The sequence below is a fragment of the Engraulis encrasicolus genome, chromosome 6, assembly GCF_034702125.1.
Source record: "Engraulis encrasicolus isolate BLACKSEA-1 chromosome 6, IST_EnEncr_1.0, whole genome shotgun sequence".
NCBI lineage: Eukaryota > Metazoa > Chordata > Actinopteri > Clupeiformes > Engraulidae > Engraulis > Engraulis encrasicolus.
The window spans coordinates 19,956,606-19,974,502 of NC_085862.1; the positions used below are offsets into that span (position 1 = coordinate 19,956,606).

Here is a 17,897-nt window from a genome sequence, read left to right on the forward strand (position 1 = left end):
GAAAATGCATGAGGGTCTGCATGAGAACTAGGCTACCCCAGCACTGATCCTTGGGGTACGCCTGTGGAGAGGGTTTGAGTTGAAGACAGTTTTCCTTGCCATGATACACTGAAGGTGTGTCCAGAAAAGTTCACGAGTGGACAAAACAGTGATTCCCATGGTTGAGCATCCTCAGGATTGTCTTGTCTTATCTTAACTGTGTCAAAGGCTGCAGATAGGTTTAGTAGGATGAGGATAGTGGACAGTTCTTCCGTTATTGCAGTCCGTAGAGATTCCATTACAGGGCTGTTTCAACTGAGTGTGCACTTATAAAACCAGATTGTTCTGGGTCAAGTATGTTATCAGTGGGCAGCAGTGCACTCACCAGCAGCTGCTGATAGGACTGTAAGCACATCAGTCACCGCTGACCGCAACATACTGTTACCCTGAATACAGTAGTCACCCCTGACCATAACATAACAAAGAAGTCACCCCTGACCGCAACATAACACTGTCCTCCTGTTCAGTTAAAATAACACCACCCTCTTATTCCTCGAATCTCAGAGGGAGGGAGAGCTGTGGAGGAGTACCTGACGGGAAAGGAGATAAGAGAGAGGGGCCCCCACACCTCCTCACTTCCATGCCCACTGGATGGAAGTCCGACCTGCTCCTGGACTCCCACTTATGGGAATATCGCGGCAATGCTGGATATAGGCCGAATGTAAACAGTCTGGAATTACTGTATCACACCTCAAATGGAAAGTGAAAGTAAACTGTGGCGTCCCGATGTGGTTTCTGCCAGCAGGGCGTGCACTTGAGCAGTAATGTGTTATCAGTATCAGGCCACATAGGCTAACTCTAGTCAGTCTTCAATCAATATTACGGTAATGGTTGCTGTCAGTATTCCAAATTACATGGTTACGTTCGAATCAGGTCATATAGAGACTAACTGTAGTCTTCAATGTTACAGAAGGCCTAGTGGTTGTAGTCAGTCTTCACCATTACAGCTGTGTCTATGTCTGCATGGGAAAGCAAGAAACGTAATTTCAAATTCTTTGTATGACCAGTGCATGTAAAGAAATTGACAATAAAACCAACTTGACTTGACTTGACTTGTGTGATTGCTATGATTAAAGGATACTAAAACAAAACAGTGAAAATGTTTCTGTGAAATGGCATGGTTTCATTTTTTACAAAACCGAACCGAATCCTTCCCCTACTCCTGACCAAACATAAACCTTCCCCTACCCCCCCGAAAGAAAAGCAAAGCAAAGAAAGCAATTAAAACAAACAAAAAGAAGCAACATGTGTACACTGTATATATTTTCAACCGTAGTCACACACTATCAGAGTGCCAATGCATATAAGCAGACATTACAATCTCGCTATGAGTTTTGCTAATGGTCGAAACCTAGCGAGAGTAAACAGGAAATGTCTCTGTGATATTGTTGCCAAAGCAACAGTAAACAGGAAATGTCTCTGTAATGGTGTTGTCCTGTCATATCCCCCCCAAAAACATTTCTGTATTCTTAAGTCAACAGCATCGCCAAGCATCAAGCCACTCAGTATGAGTACAACATTTTCTTAAAGTAACATTAAGTAATTTTCATCTTAAATCGTACTAGAGGTTGCTAGAGGTGTGTGTGTGTGTGTGTGTGTGTGTGTGTGTGTGTGTGTGTGTGTGTGTGTGTGTGTGTGTGTGTGTGTGTGTGTGTGTGTGTGTGTGTGTGTGTGTGTGTGTGCGTGCGCGTGCGCGTGTGTGCATGAATACTTGAACCCTGCACCTGCACCAGTACTTGAACCCTTCAAATCAGCACTTGATTGTATATTTTTTCCATAATTTTATGGTGACGTTTTAAGTTTTGTATTTTTATTCATTTTAAATATTGATACACAATAGTTACACTGTTTAATTTACCTATATTTTCGTTTTCATCTGTGGATTGCTTCCAAACACCACTGTATTTCTATAGTGACAATAAAGCAGCTGCTACTAAGAGGCCTACTGTACTTCTACTACTACAGCATTGCTATAGCTCAGGTAGGGTAGCTGAGCCAATTCATGAATGTCTTAACATACTATATTAGTCCCTCATGATTACTTACAAATTACAGAAAAGATACATACCATGTACACACGATACAAGCAATTGCATTTTAACTTAACCACCTTTCACCATTTAACACAGCCCAGGTTCGAGAGTCATATTGCAGTCTGACATTACTGTGCCCCTACCTAGCCTCGAAGGGCCCTGGCACCATGGTCCTCCTTGGAGGCTCTACTAGACGTACTCCTTCCCCGTAACCAGCTGCATGGGGGTGGAGATGTAGGCTCTGCGGGAGAATGACTTGGACAGGCTGCAGCAGGCCAGAAACGCTCCTCCGATGATGGACAGCAGTGCACCGCCCCAGCCCAGGAAGAGGCACTTGCCCAGGGTGTACCTGCCAGAGGCGGAGGGAGAAGCGCATGGATATCATCCATAATTTATTATCCATAATATATAATAACAAATAGATATAGCAATAGGATTTGTATACACTAGCAGCACATTATCATACATAACAGTCATTCAATGTGCTTAACCAAAGGCAGATGAAAATATGAACATATCTGCAATGTATTTAGGGCCTATGCTATTGAGTGACTTAAAGACCACCAGAAAAGTTTTAACCTCAATTCTTAACCTCACTGGCAGCCAGTTTGATAGCGTAAGTACTGGACTGGAGTGATATAATCTGACAAAGTAAATGGCAAAATGGTAATGGCCAAGGAAGAGGCACTTGCCCTGGGTGAACCTGACGGAGGGGGAGAGAGACACATGGATATCAACCATAATTACAGATTAACAATTAGCCCTGAGTGCAGAGCCTCTGTTATAACCTTATTGTTAAGAAAATGGTACTGACCAATGCTGAACAAGCACTTCCCCAAGGTGAGTCTGCCCGAGAGGAGGCCAGAGACACATACAAATTATTCATAGAAATAGTTAATATATCACCCCTCCTCAATTACGTAAACTCTTAGCATAGAGCCTCTGTTATAACATTATAGTTACCACAATGGTAATGAGCAAGTTTTAATCTGTTACTTCAGACTCTTTTGTTTTCCACGCTTTTCCAGCAGAGTGAATGGTCCTGCACAAGGAAGCAACACCACTGTATATATTTACCAGTTCAACTTTCTATGGTACTTAAATGACTATTGAAAAGCATCTTTCTCTGGGATACAGAAGCTATGGTGAATGGAGAGCCACTGTGATCCAGCAGGAAATCAGAGTGGACAGTGTGATAGGCACTTCAGTGAATACCTACTTGACTTCATTTCCGCTGTCGTGGTGGAAAGACGTTACCACATCGTTGGCGTACCAGGAGACTATGCCCAAGGCACACACACCTGCAACACAACACATACACAACTCTTATTCTGATACTGACACACAACACGACACACATTCCTGCAATATAACACACAGACACACAAGACTTATTCTGACACACACACACTAGACTAACACATGCACAACACTCTGATGTAACAACTGGGCTGATATACTGAGTGCAATGAGGTAATCTTGCGCTGGTTCGCCACTTGCCACTCAAGCTGTTAAATATCAACACGCTCTTCTATGCTGTTAAATATCAACACAGCTCACCCTGTGCTAAACTACTAAAATCTAAAACCCCTAAAAGTTCACTGAGGAACCTAAAAGTTTTCAGAGGAACCTACTATATGTGACAAACTGGTTCTTGGAAGAACCCCCAAAGGTTTTCTTGAAAGTTCCCCAGAGAACCTGAGAACCCAAAAGTTTCTTTGATTGAGGAACCTTGAAAGCCTTTACACTGTATAATCTTCCCTTTAAAGCCTTTAGAGAGTACAGTATGGCTGAGCACATCCCCCCCGGTGAGGGGCACTCTTCACTTTACAACCTTTATGTGTATGAGCAGCATCCCCCTCATTGAAGGCCCTTTAGCACCTTTACAGTACATTCTCTAATAGACTTCATACCCTGACCTTTACAGTGTACACACAGAACTTTTAGAAACAGAATTGTCACTCTTGGTGTGTTTTTGGTTTCCGAACGAGACGATTTTGTTACGGTTCCACTCTCTCAATTTTTTGGAGACCAGAATGGAGTATGGAGCTATACCCCTGAAAGTGCCCTTATCTCTAGAAATTCGAATGTTGTTTTCGAATGTTGCATTTGCTTAAAAAAGTGATAATAAGTTACGATTACGTCATACACATAGCAGATATGTTAGTATGTTGACGGCAACAAAAACAAAAAAGGGACATTCGTGTATGAACTCTTTCATTGAACTTTTGATCTAAAACCCATGTTGAACTCTCAAAAACTACGGATCTGAGTGCTCTCAGAATTGGAGAATTGGGTGAAATAGACCCTTTTCACAGTCTAGCTCAGGGATGGGCAACTAGAGGCCCGGGGGCCACATGCGGCCCGCCTCCTTACTAAGTGCGGCCCATAGATAAACCATACTTATAAATTATAATGAACAAACTTTTTTTAAACCACTACTGAGTCAATCTGTTAAAATTACACTGTTGGCTGACAGAGAACACTCCTATTGCTTCCAAACTTTTTCGGCGGCCACTGAGCAACCAACTGCACCTCGAATCTGCAAGCTGCAGTCAGATCCGCAGTCATCTGGCCCTCCAATGTTCACAATGAAAAAAATGTGGCCCTCCTTATCATGAAAGTTGCCCACCCCTGGTCTAGCTCCTTAGGAGCCTATTCATTTTGTACTCAGCCGATTCAATTCTGCTGGAACTGCAGCCAAAAAGCAGATGAAATGGGATTGAACAGTGAGTGTTGAGGCTGTTCTAAAAGGTTTGTGGAATATAGCCTGCCCTTTTCATACCTGAGCAGATTAAGAGCATCCCCCCTGTGAAGGCCACTTTTCCCTTCAGCGCATCGTCGGTATCTAGGCACAGGGTGCACTTCATGCCCAAGACGGTCACCACAAGGCCGAGCATGGACAGCACGATGCTGACAATCATGATGGCCCTCGTCACCTGGATGTCCGCTGGTGGGGGGTGGGGGGGTGGAGCATAGACAGAACAGCACAGAGGGAACAAGTTAAGACACTGGGTGAGACACGGACAATGTAAATGGAAAGGCGCACAGTGACAACAGGACACAACAGGCATCATGTGAATATAGGCCTACATAAAGACAGAGACATAACCTGTTGGAGGTTTACATACCCTTTGAGAATGTTACAATTTGAAGCCAACACAAAACCTATCTCTTATGGTTATTGTTTTGATAAATTCTGCCTCAGCATATAAACTTATGAGCAGCACTGTATAGAGACATGTGAATCTAAAGACTCTAACGATGTAAATATAGAGACACAGAGACAACAGGTAATGGGGGTTACACTGGGGAAGACACAGACGATGGAAATGGAAGAGCTCACACGTTGACTGCTAGAGCCCTACAGGTTATGAGATACAGCAATACCAAGGCAGAGAGAGAGAGGCAGCACAACAGGGTAGTGGATATGATGCTACAACAGCAAAACATGTTGGGGTGTATGATCACATAAAGGCACAGAGACAGGCACTAATATGGGTACCTGCAACTCAAGGATGGAGTCGAATTCAGCGCACTCATGTTTCTTGGTGCTGGTAAATATTATTCTATGCTATTCTATTCTATTTCTTCATCATTGTCATCGTCATCATCAGCATCATCTTCTTCTTCTTCTTCTTCATCTAATAATACAGTAATACCTGGAACCTCGAGCAAGTCGAACTCGCTGCACTCTTGCTTGCTGGTGCTGGGCACAGTGCACTCCATCCAGAGGCCCATGTTGATGGTGAAAGATTTGAACAGACCCTCCACGCTGTGGCTGTAGATAGATAGATAGATAGATAGATAGATAGATAGATAGATAGATAGATAGATAGATAGATAGATAGATAGATAGATAGATAGATAGATAGATAGATAGATAGATAGATAGATAGATAGATAGATAGATAGATAGATAGATAGATAGATAGATAGATAGCTTTTATTGTCCCTAAGGGGACATTTGTTTTTGCCTCCATCACAACCTGTTACAGCCAACAGATAGTTGATAAACAGATAGTAAACAAATATATGTAGATTCAGACATTTTTTCAGACGACCCAAGCACAACATATTCCACAGACATGAGGACATGATCATCATTGAATAACAGATACATGCACAATTAGTCACTGTCAGACCACACAAGTGTACCATGACAGCCAGACAAGATATACAGGAGGGTCCAGTGCAGGGTTACTGTGGGAGGTTGTTATAGCAGAGTGATGGCAGAAAGCTTTAGTTGAAGCATGCCAGTTACCTGTACGTCTTCCACTCGTTCACACACGTCCCCACGATCAAACAGGTCAGACCAAAACACGCCAGGATGCAGCCGAAGACCTGGGCACATGAATTAGCCATGATGGCCAATGGATGGCTGATGTGGGGTGGTGGGGTGGAAGGCAGTAAAAGCAATAAATGGCTGGTCCACTTGGGTTGCAGAGAAGGCAGCTGAACTACTTGCTGTCGCTGTATTTTGTTTTACTGTATTTGTAAAAGCCAAACTGAGTGCCTCTTCTCTCTCTGTTTACTTTGAGGAAGACGTGATTGTTTCCTGTATATAATCTCTCAGCATGGCGAGTGCCCCCCCAGTAATCATCAGGCTGATAGCGATGAGACCAGAGGCATGGCACAGCCCCCTCCTTGGCAGGCCAATGGGGGAGGGAGACTGGCTTCTCATGGGCATGCGTATTTCCACAAGGTGAGGTGACTGACACATGTAGCCTAATCCAAGAGCAGTGATGGGCAAAATGGATACATTAGTTTACAATCCAGTGCCACATATTCCAAATGACTTGGTTTCACCTGTCCAATTTAGCCAGGTAATTGTCTGGTTGAATGTTGACCTGGGCAGGTAAAAACAAGGTCATTTGGAATATGTGGCCCACATGGACTGCGGAGGATGGGGACTGAACTCCTGTCACCGACACGGTGTATGCATATGTGTGTGTGTGTGACTGACCTAAGTTATCCAGGAGTGACCTGTTTAAGTGACTGACCTTGCTAATTTATCCTGAGTTGCAAACTTGTTTAAGTGACTGACATACTAGATACGTTATCCAAGAGGGAGCTGTAAACCTGATAATAGAAGAGACTTGTAGAATCAAAGCAAAAGGCAAAGGCCTCTTTTTACGATTACCACTTGTGGGCACCACTTGGGTACAGTGTATCTGACATTGCGACATCAGATGAACTCAGCAGGGTTATGCTATCCTATTCAAGCATTTCAATTACATTACCCTTTGCTGATGCTTTTATCCAAAGTGATTTAGATATTTACAGGGTATTGGTTACAGTCCCTGAAGCAATGTGGGGTTGCCTATGGAGTTACCATGAATCCACAACAGAATAGCGTTCAAATTATTGGAAACAAACTTACTGTAGGCTATAGGGTGCAGAAACCCCTACCCATCATCTTAAAGACATTATGCAAGTGCCCTGTTCATTGGCTGAAGTTGACGATCCCAAACGTGTCCTATTGGCCAAAAGTGACACCGAGCCGCAGCACATGGCTGGAGCAATAGCGACGCCTAGTGGTTAATTGGTGTTACATGTCACCTGAACTTGTGACCATACTGTGTGTGTATGTCCAGAACTCCCATCCTCATAGCTCATAATTGAAGGTAATTGGCAAGTAGGTCTACACCAGTGCCTATAGTATTAACAGTTTGAACATGATGCTGATATACACAGATGATTGATGAAGCTAATGAATATCAAGTCACCAAATGGTATTCAAATACTCATTTATTTTAGTTACTTGTACAAAACAAATAAAAAAAAACAATAAATAACATGTTTTGGAATACACTAGTCCCTAATGACTTCTTACTGTACTCCTTCATTGTTTCCTTATTCAATGATCCACAGTTAACATAATGTTCACATGTGGCCAACATACAGTTATAAAAAATACACTCAATAAGCAAAGAATACAGCCTACATCTCACCTGTAATTGTAATTTAATGCTAAAAATAAGAATACAAACATTACACAACTATCCACAATTACTATTTTAGAAACATTTCAGTAGAAAAGCAGACAAGCAGACACCAGTTCCAAGTGTCAGTGTAATGTTGAATACACTAAGTTGCTGTAGATCTGTAGTCTTGACTTGTGTAAGTGACTCACACTGACACACAACACACATGTAATGGAAACCTGCACACAGTTCAAGAGCTGATAAGAACACACACACACACACACACACACACACACACACACACACACACACACACACACACACACACACACACACACACACACACACACACACACACACACACACACACACACACACACACACACACACACACACACACACACACACACACAGGGCCGGATCAAAATGGCCTGGGGCCCCTAGGCCACAGGTTGCTGTGCCCCCCACCAATCCAGCTACTAGGCTATATGTTGCTGCTACGCCCCCATACACCTCTGCATTGGGGCTCTACACAAAGTCCTTGCAGGGCTGTAGTGCTGTCTGGCCATGGGAGGACGATGAGGAGGGTTTCCTGATGGAGGTGGAGTTGGACTTGGAGAGGCTGCAGGATGCCAGGAAGAGCCCTCCGATGAGGGTCAGCAGGGCTCCTCCCCAGCCCCAAAACAGGCACTTCCCCGGGGACGACCTGACAGAGAGGAGGGGGGTAACCACATGGTCACTCACTCACTCACAATAAACACTTTGCACCACACTTTGAAATCAGCCAAACAAGGGAACATACAGTACATAGGCCTACTTAGAGGCCTACTTATTACATTGTATTGCATTACATGAAACATTACCATGCAAAATAATACACTTTAGCCCAAAAAAACACTGGAAAAATGAAAGGAAGTAAATTTACCACTAAAATACTTCACCAAGATGGTAAGATGGAAGACAAAAATGCTATAATGTTATAGTACCAAGTTGGAAATGGTTTTACAGTAATACGATGGTTACTACAATCCCGAGTGTACACTGCAGATAACACAATGGTCAATGGAATACTGAGTAACATGATGGTAAAGACAGTACTGAGTGTGCATAGATAGTGTGTACTTTGTAGTAGTGTATACGCTGAGACTCACCTGTCCTGCTCTGTGCTGTAGAATGTCGTGATGACGCTGTGGCCATACCAAGACACAACAACCAAAGCACACAGCCCTGGAAACACACACACACACACACACACACACACACACACACACACACACACACACACACACACACACACACACACACACACACACACACAAACTGTTACCCTGATGTGATGTACAGTACAAACACTGTTTAGTAATAGAGTGTAATGTACAGTATAGGACTGCAGGCACGGTACAGTACAGTAAGTAATCGTGGGCTAGTATGAACATTCTGACTATAAGTACCAAGTACAGCCCACCGTGCCATGTAAAGAAACAACATACAAAAGTAATATTCTCTCAATAAGTACCACCTAACGACTAGCCAAATTAGCCCTCACACCTGAGAGGCTCAGTAGTAGGCCGCCAGGTAATGTCACCTTGCGCTTCCCCTCCCCTCTCAGAGGATCAGTATACTGCATGTGTATGTCATAGGCCTATGTCATAGCGTACCTCAGCGGAGCAGTAGCCTATATGTGGATGTCATACAGTATCCTACCAGAGATGAGCAGTAGACCTACAAACCTACGGTATATGTGGATGTCATATGCCATATACCGCATATCCTACCTGAGATGCTGAGCAGTAGTCCGCCAGCAAAGGCCACCTTGCTCTTCCCCGCCCCACTCAGGCACAGCGTGGCCTCCATTCCCAAGATGGCCGCCAGCAGGCCGATCGACGACAGAGCGATGCTCAGCAGCATCACACCGCGGGTCACCTGGATTTGTGCTGGAGGAGGCAGATGGACACAGGAGACATTACATTACATTACATTACATTACACTACACTAGATTACATTACATTACATTACATTACATTACACTATATTACATTACACCACATTAAACACGATACTCAACAGCATCACCAGGTGCATCACCTGCGTCTTCCTTGGAGGAAGCAGATGGACACACAACACACATTAGCATTACAGTAATCCCAAGGCAGAGGAGTAGAGGAGTTAGCCCACTGCATCAGTCCCAAACGGAAATCAAGATGCCAAGCAGACCACACATCTTACACACATACATCACATCACAGAACACACAGTGGTGGACCAAATAAAAGTAAAAGTACTTTCGTGGTGTAATTACAACAGTAGCACATGATATTACATAGCTGTTGCACCGTTAACTCCATTTTACCTACCTGTTGAGATAGACTTTGTTATTACTGAAAAACAATAAAAACCTAACAAGGACCCACCGCAACCTGTGCAGAATCGGCTTATCGTGGAAAGTACATGTGTCTACTTTTTACTGAGATAAGTTACCTGTGTTGGAAAGAAACGCTGTTTCTTTTTTTTACTTTTACTTTTAATTTGTCCAACACTGAGAACACATACACATGTATTGTAGAGGTGCCACCCCCCTTAATTACTTGTATAAAGAGTACTATTCGTCCACACTTCTGTATTAATTCTTTGGATAAAAGTGTCGGCGAAATGTAACGCAAAGTGACGTGAAAAACATCCCTAGATCTAGTACCACTGTAGCCAACACTTCCCCCCTTTAAAGTGCCACATGCTTGTTTTGGATGGCAAGCAGACAATATTGATGATGCGATAGCGCGTTAGGCTTCAGTGAATCCGACGAAAAGTTGAAGGAAAAAGAGTGAAGGGAAAATGAAGGGTACACAATATGAATATGAAAAGGAAGGGCTTAAATAATTACTTTGTTATGACTGATAGGCATTCGTTCTAGTTGTATTGCTTAGGCTAAATAACTGTTGGTTAGGCATTTATCCGCTGCCTGTTGCGCGCGCTGTCTCTTCACAGCGCGTAATGGTAGGCTACTTACTGTCTTGATGGATGATTGAATCGAAGATGTTGCAGGTGACGACGTAGGGGCTTGACCAGTCACAGCTCATCCACAGCCCGGCGGTGGTCCTCTGGAACTTGGCCTCACCAACAGTCTTCCAGGTCCATTCGTTCATGCAAGTTGCGGCAATCAGGCAGCCGAGTCCAGCAGCCGCCAACAGGCAGCCGAGCACCTGCGCAAATCCATTGGCCATGACTCTGGAGTTGGAGAGGCTGTGGAATAAACTCAGTAAAGGTAGCGGTTGCAGTAGGTACGTGTACGTCTCCACACGCAGATGGGCGCTTAATAGAGTAAGCTAAACTCCTTTCTGTATCAGCACACTTCACTCAAGGCGAAAAAATCCGTTAACTGCGATAGGATGAGAGCTCGCTTTATATAGTTCAGCTCGGATGCACCCCCAACGTTTCATCACTCAGTCATGGAGTGTGGTTACTGTAACCTACTCCCCCTCTGGCGTCGTCACAGTTTTGGGAGTAGGCCCAAGGAATTACTGTTTCTTGGAAACAGCCTTTCAATGAAATTAAATTAAATAACGGAGAATCTTTGGTAATAGTGTGCAATGTCTCATTACAGTTTTTCATTAGAGTTTCTGGCTTTTCCCATGAAATAAGAAAGCTTGGGGAAAACAGGTTTTGGCAAATATTTCCCAAAGCCCATGCACGATAGGGCCGGCGGCAGGCTACACATTCATCTACTCTTCCTCATAGATAGCCTACATGCTGGGTACTTTGAACATGAATAAGAATAAGAAGGTTGTACTTTTGTATAGTTCTGTTGAGTCTCTGTCTTTGTATATGTTCATTATGTATTTATTTTATGTCATTTTATCTTGTCTTTAAGTACCTAGAAGAGAGCTATACAACATGTCTGTATTAGGCCTATTATTATTATTATTATGAATAAGATAATAGGCTACTTAAAATTCTGTTATTTTTGTGAAATTATGTGAACCTGTCATTTTGAGAAAATGGATGGAATTACAATCACTGCATGTTACAATATAGAACACAGAATCCTATCAGTTTATTGCCATCGTGCTGAGGGTTTCATTTGTTATTATATTTCAATACATGGTGGTGGTGGTGTGTGTGTGTGTGTGTGTGTGTGTGTGTGTGTGTGTGTGTGTGTGTGTGTGTGCGCGCGCGTGCGTGCGTGCGTGTGTGCGTGCGTTCGTGTGTGTGTGCGTGCGTGCGTGCGTGCGTGAATGATAATACAATATTATAGCTCTGGTCGATGTTATTGATGACGTTACTTTGAGCATATTCTATTCTCACGTTAGTCACCAGTGATCAGCTGATGTCAGGAGGTGACTGGGGGCAGTGGAGGATGTGGAAATGGGGAAGTGACACATGTATAGGCCTACATGTTACTAGAGCATCAGCAGGAGAAGGGACACTGACTGGAGGTTCATCTGGAGTACGGTGTGCTTGCTGTCACAGAGGTCTGGTAACATTGAGGTGGACAGCCATAGAAAAAAAACATCTAAATAAAACATACGTACAAAATGATTCATATATAATTGCTAAGGCACAAACAATAAATATGGCCCATTCCTAATTCTCCTCATATGTAAGTGAAGCACACACATGCCATATACTGCAACATATAAACCCTGTGAATGGAATGTGTGAGTGTTTACACATATGGCACGTACAATAAACGTATATGGATGGGCAGGCACCCTGCCCTGTACAGCCTTGTACGTTTTTATTATCTCTTATCATCTCACTAGAACCTGGTGCAGTTGGGGCAGAATAGGACATCTATGTAGCCTACTCAGTCTAAGGTAAGTCATGTAATGCAGTAAGCCGGGTAACATTCAGTAAGATGGTCCCTGTCATGGAATAGTGCACTTCAGAGAGATTCCGTCAGAGAGAGTAGAGAGAGAGAGGTTCCATTGGCCCATTGTTTCCGGGTTCTACTATTGCAAGGGGGAGGGGGGGAAATCCCCCTTTAGGCAGACCTAAGGACTGTTCTATTCAATGCTAGGAGTATTATGACACGCCCCTTTAGGCAGACTGGAACCTGGTCATGTTAGGTGCTGCCCATAGCAACCTATTACATTGGCATATCTCACTTAAAGAATCTTTGATTCCGTGGTCCCTGTCATGGAATAGCACACTTCAGAGAGATTCCATGACAGGGACCTCCTCGCCAAACGGCATCCCTTACTTACAGTATCCTATATAAATACATGTGCAGTGCTTATGTAATATACAGTAATCTACAGCAGCTTATAGCCCTGTGTCAGAGATGAGCTACTGTCATTATCAGGACATTTTCCATCGCCACCATCAGAGGGTCGCATGACCACACACGTCAACTAATTGGGTGAGAGATGCTACATAATGATAAATAATAATACGTTTACGTATATTTATACGCAAATGTTTATTAACCTATTGCATTTTAACATGGTGTCTTTGATAGACAACAAGGGCAAAACATGTGGTTTAAAAATGTAAATGATCTAAACATGATGTGAAGCTTAAAGTTTTGCTTGCTGGCTTACATATTGCATATCAATGTCAGTCTGTATACAAAGCGTATCAAATAAAAAAGAACGCCATCTGTTTATCTGCTAGGGTTGTAAATAATAATTGAGTTGTATCAGTGCATCGATCCTACAAGCACCGATTCAATTCATCAATTTGTCCGCAAGAGAATCGATTAATCGATTATTATTTATTAATTATTTTTTGTTATTATTGCACTCATTTTTTGAGCCATTTTATTTTGCTAATGCAGTAATAATAATACTGACTGCAATACCAATGTTCCTCAAATCAAATACATGCAGATATTTAAACTTTAAAAAATGTATTCAATATTTCACACATAAGCCAAGCCTGTAAGGTAAAAAAAATGCATTGATTGATTCTTAGGTATTGCAAATAATCGATGGCCTAACAAATTGACATTGAATCTAATCAAATCGCCATGAAGGCTCTGATTCACACCCCTATTATCTCCATGCCGTATTGAGTTAAGGGGTGGGCCGCATGTGGCCCAGGGCCTCCGGTGGACCATTCCTACCCTATACATGGATTTCACATGCTTACACACAGTTGAATGCATGTGCAGACAGAGATTCCAAAGGCTATGCGGCTAGGTGTTTGTCATTGGAGGTCCCATTGGAGCCGTGCACAGTGTATGAGAAGAACCTCTTGACTTGTTGGCTGGTGGTTTCCTCCGCTTGCTTGGATTTTGTACTCTTGATGACATGTTTAGGAGAACATAATTGTCATGCCACTCAGGATGTTCCTTGAAAACCCATGTATATGAATACATGAGCAGTGTCAGTGTAATCTCCAGAGGCGTCTCTCCTCCTGCTGACCTCCGAAGCCATTTGAACTACGGAAAAATGTCATATCAATCTCCAATAGGCAATTCTAATTCCTTAAAGATAATCCTAATTCCATTTTCTTGAGAAATCCAAATTTCTGAGAATATCTCATTTTATATTCTCAATATTTGTTTTTTTGGGGTCTTTTTAACTTTATTAATGACAGGACAGTGTGAGAGGTGGACAGGAAGCGAATAGGGAGAGAGATGGGGAGGACTCGGCGAATGACCCAGGCCTGGACGGATATCGAACCCGGGTTGGCCGCATGGCAGACGAGTGCCCTACCGGTTGGCCATGGCATAAAATCAATTTCATAATCAGTTTTTGAGTCTTGTTTTGCATGTCTTGCAGCTGTTATTCTCCAATGGCGTGAGATTATGCTGGTGCTCAAGTATGTGTTTGTGTGTGTGTGTGTGTGTGTGTGTGTTTGTGTTTGTGTTTGTGTGTGTGTGTGTGTGTGTGTTTGTGTGTGTATGCGTGTGTGCTGACACCTCAAGTTTCTTGTCACGGCTTATCACAACACACAGAACCGATAACAAGGAGCAGAAATCTACATGTGTCATCAAATCTGACCACTCATGAAGCCTACGCCCAAATTAGACACAATGTTGTGCAAGTTTCTTGTAAATATACTGTGGAGGGCCCGGTGCGAACCTCTTAAGCAACGCATGAGTCATGTGGAGCAGCCAAAAATAAAGAGCAAAATGCAGAAGTTCAAACCAAACAAAGGCGCTTTAATAAAGCGGATGGAGATTCATTATTCCATCATCACCTGACGTGACAGAAACACACGCATCACACGTCTTTTTGAACATTAACATTTAGCCTTTAGAAGATGCAGACAGGAAAGTAGTAGTGTGAGAGATATGGGGAAGCGTTTGGCTGGATTTGAACCTGGGTCTCCTGGGCTATACAGTGGTGCTCATATGTTTACATACCCCAGCAGAATATACGCTTTCTTGGCAATTTCTCACAAAATATGAAGGATTACACAAAACCTTTTTTTTCACTCATTGCTAGTGACTGGCTTAAGATATTTATTAGCAATCTTCTGTGTTTACTCTTTCAAAAGCATGATCACAACCCAAACTACCCAAATGACCCTGTTCAAAAGTTTACATACCCTAGTTTCTGATGCTGAATATGGCCCTGTTTAACATCAGGGACCGCTCTAAATTGTTTGTGGTAGCTGTGGATAAGGCTCTTAATGTTCTCAGATGACAAAACAGTAGCCTGGTGAACCAGCGCCACCCGCTGGACGGCAAAATGTTTTGTCTACGGGTGGGTCTGGCCTCGCATAATGATTGAATGAAGCCAGAATGCCATTAATCTGGCAAACCAATTACAACGCAAATATGTATTTTGAATCAAAGCGGGCAGGGTTTTGAGGGAAGGTTGTTCTCATCAACAATCTTCGGATGTATTATGCATCGAGGCCAGACTAAATTAGACATCCACATTTAGCCTGGTGTATCAGGCTAACAAAACAGCACATTCTTCCTGGCAGAATGGTTGTTTCCTATAAAATGATTGGGTGTCTTGCTGGAACCTCACATTTGAGGTTTCCCCTAAATGGCTCAATGATGTTGAGATCAGGAGAGTAAGCCGGTCACTCAAAAACTTCATTTTATTCTTTCTGAAGCTAATGACGGGTTGATTTGGCTTTCTGTGTTGAAATATTGTCATGTTGGCATGTCCAAACAATGGACCATGTGCAGTTTCAAGGCTGATGAGTGTCAAGTTTCCTCCAGTATTTTCCACAGGGCAATGTATTCATCATTCTGTGAGTATGGACCAAAAGTATAGTGCATTTGTAACTCAAATGTCCCCATGACATCAGTGGTCCATGACCATGTTTCACAGAAGGGCATGGTAACTTTCATCATAGGCTCCGTTGACTGTTCTCCAAATGGTACTGTTAATAGTGGCTGAAAAAAGTTCCATATTGATCTAATTTATCCAAATGACTTTGTCACAGGCATTCTGATGCTTCTCACTATGCTATTTGGTGTATCATATGCAAAATAACATGTTTGCATTTTTGTAGTAATGGCTTTCTCCTGGCAACCCCCAAAAGCCCATCTTTCCTCAAGTGCCTCTTTGCTGTACAGTTTAAAACATTTTTTCATGTTGTCCTATATTTCACCTAAAGTTATTTTTTGGTTGTCCTATGCCTCCTGAACAATTTCCCTTGCAATGATCATTGCAATGCAATGATTCCCTTGCCCAATGGATTGATTCCAACCAAATCCCCTCACATTGCATTTCTGAATTGAAATTCCAACAGTGCCAACATGACAATATTTCGACACAGAAAGCCAAATCAACCCGTCATTAGCTTCAGATAGAATAAAATGAAGGTTTTTGAGCGACCATCTCACTCTCCTGATCTCAACATCATTGAGCCACTCAGGGGAAACCTCAAATGTGAGGTTCCAGCAAGACACCCAAAGATATTATAGGAAATAACCATTCTGCCAGGAAGAATGAGCTGTTTTGTCATCTGAGAACATTAAGAGCCTTATCCACAGCTACCACTAACAATTTAGAGCGGTCCCTGATGTTAAACAGGGCCATATTCAGCATCAGAAACTAGGGTATGTAAACTTTTGAACAGGGTCATTTGGGTACTTTGGGTTGTGATCATGCTTTTGAAAAAGTAAACACAAAAAAATGCTAATAAATATCTTAAGCCAGTCACTAGCAACGAGTCAAAAAAAAGGTTTTGTGTAATCCTTCATATTTGGTGAGAAATCGCAGAGAAAGCGTATATTCTGCTGGGGTATGTAAACATATGAGCACCACTGTATGCCCGTATATGGTATGACGTATTAGTGGGTTGCCCGTATAGTATATGGGGTGTTAGCTTGTTGCCTATACGTACAGTATATGCTATGGCACATTAGCGTGTTGACTGTATATGCTATGGCATGTTAGCTTGTTGCCTATAGGCTATATATGGTATGGCATGGTAGCGTTTTGCCCATATGTAGCATGGCGAGTCAGCGTGTTGCCTATATATGGTATACCTTGTAAGCCTTGCCTGTTTATGGTATGACGTGTTAGCGTGTTGCCCATACTGTATATGATATGGCGTGTTAGCGTGTTGCCCGTATGTTGCATGGCATGTTAGCATGTTGCCCATATATGGTATGGCGTGTTAGCCTTGCCTGTTTATGGTATAATATGTTGGCGTGTTGCCTGTATGCTATGACGTGTTAGCGTGTTGCCCCTATATGATTTGGTGTTTTAGTGTGTTATATGGTATGACAAGGTAGTGTGTTGCCCGTATATGATGTTGCGTGTCAGCACTCAGCAGGTTGCCCGTATATGTTATGGCGTGTTAGCATGTTGCCTGTTTATGTTATGGCGCCTTACCGTGTTGCCCGTATATGATATGTCGTGTTATAGTGTTGCTCGTATATGGTATGGCGTTCTGCACACGTGGATGTGTTCTTCACTCTATGCCTCGCAGAAACCGTCAGTTCATACAAACAACGCTGTTTATATGGTGAACAAGTCTATG

The 17,897-nt window shown here is 42.8% G+C and overlaps 2 protein-coding genes across 2 annotated transcripts; both read right to left on the bottom strand.

The window, feature by feature from the left end:
• Positions 1 to 1,749: 1,749 nt before the first annotated feature.
• Positions 1,750 to 6,618, bottom strand: LOC134450241 (claudin-7). The gene is made up of 5 exons (XM_063200091.1): positions 6,337 to 6,618; positions 5,735 to 5,853; positions 4,858 to 5,022; positions 3,292 to 3,373; positions 1,750 to 2,421 (listed from the first exon to the last, which is right to left on the bottom strand). The coding sequence occupies exons 1-5, from the start codon at positions 6,435 to 6,437 to the stop codon at positions 2,262 to 2,264; spliced, it is 627 nt and encodes a 208-aa protein (XP_063056161.1). The 5' UTR covers positions 6,438 to 6,618; the 3' UTR covers positions 1,750 to 2,261.
• Positions 6,619 to 7,859: 1,241 nt separating this feature from the next.
• On the bottom strand, positions 7,860 to 11,350 carry LOC134450242 (claudin-7-A-like). The gene is made up of 4 exons (XM_063200092.1): positions 11,005 to 11,350; positions 9,775 to 9,933; positions 9,151 to 9,226; positions 7,860 to 8,705 (listed from the first exon to the last, which is right to left on the bottom strand). The coding sequence occupies exons 1-4, from the start codon at positions 11,216 to 11,218 to the stop codon at positions 8,528 to 8,530; spliced, it is 627 nt and encodes a 208-aa protein (XP_063056162.1). The 5' UTR covers positions 11,219 to 11,350; the 3' UTR covers positions 7,860 to 8,527.
• Positions 11,351 to 17,897: the final 6,547 nt, after the last annotated feature.